This window comes from Berghia stephanieae, chromosome 4 (assembly GCF_034508935.2).
Source record: "Berghia stephanieae isolate SIO BIC M18660-M18661 chromosome 4, UCSD_Bste_1.3, whole genome shotgun sequence".
Taxonomy (NCBI): Eukaryota; Metazoa; Mollusca; class Gastropoda; order Nudibranchia; family Aeolidiidae; genus Berghia; species Berghia stephanieae.
Genome location: NC_088363.1, coordinates 43,723,288 through 43,724,268, shown reverse-complemented (window position 1 = coordinate 43,724,268; position 981 = coordinate 43,723,288). Strand labels below are relative to the sequence as shown.

General features: G+C 31.8%; 1 protein-coding gene across 1 annotated transcript in view; it reads left to right on the top strand.

Annotated features, from left to right (window-relative positions):
• Window positions 1-662: 662 nt before the first annotated feature.
• The window catches only part of LOC144970639 (uncharacterized), a gene marked incomplete at its 5' end in the record, with an annotated part of 15,797 nt that continues 15,478 nt past the window's right edge, over window positions 663-981 (top strand). Inside the window, 1 exon segment of the mRNA XM_078910467.1 lies at window positions 663-981. This exon segment is cut by the window's right edge and continues 102 nt beyond it. Coding sequence (XP_078766593.1) covers window positions 768-981 — 214 coding nt within the window.

Genomic DNA, 981 nt, shown 5'->3' with positions numbered 1-981 from the left:
TCAGGAAAACAATTTGCTTGAGATAGAACCTGTGGATACGATGCCTTAAACATTATATAACGTCATAAAAACATTGTTTATCAGCCTCATTTCACATCATCGTCCAAAGTATAACATCCCAATGTTTGAATGATTCTCCTTGAAGACAGAAATAAATTTTTGATTCGATGCCATGTTGCACTTGATATTAATTAATATTTAATAAATAAGTAACGAGTGTGAAGACTTGATAAAACTAAAGTAGAACCGTTTAGGCATTGGAAAAATGGCGAGTTCATTTTAACTTACCCATTGATTATATTCGCTGAGGCACAAAAAAAAAAAAAAAATAAGTTTTCTTTCATGGACATAGATTTATTAAACTCGCACATTTACGCATATTAACACTCACTCGCAAAAGAATGGTGTTAAGTAGCGTGCTAAAAGATCTCGAATAAATATAAAGCCATGAAAGAATATACGATTCTTTCATCTCTCTGTATTTATTAAACGAGTTATTTTTATCGTGACAAATAACACAACGAGCTTGCGAGTAGCCGAATATGTGTTATTGTATAATAAAAATAATACGTTTAATACATACAAGTATAACGTATGCATATATATATATATATATATATATATATATATATATATATATATATATATATAAATGACCACAGTGAACTTATTTTGCACCAGAAATTTGCTCAGGACATTTAAATTTGTTAATCCCCCAAAATACGAGACGATTCACAATTAATCACACAAGAAAAACCCCATTAAGCATGGAATTCCTACCAGCACTGAGACTGTTTATGTTGATACGAACACTCGTTTCGTTTTTACCCTGTTGTGAATGTTCCGCTGTGTTTTTAACGGGGTCTTTCGAAACGGAACCGTCTTCTGGAAAATCTTTACAAGTATATGAAACCAACCAAAATGTGAGATCCAGTTCAGAATGTGCCTGGGTGTTCTTGACAAGAAAAGCTGCTAATCAAT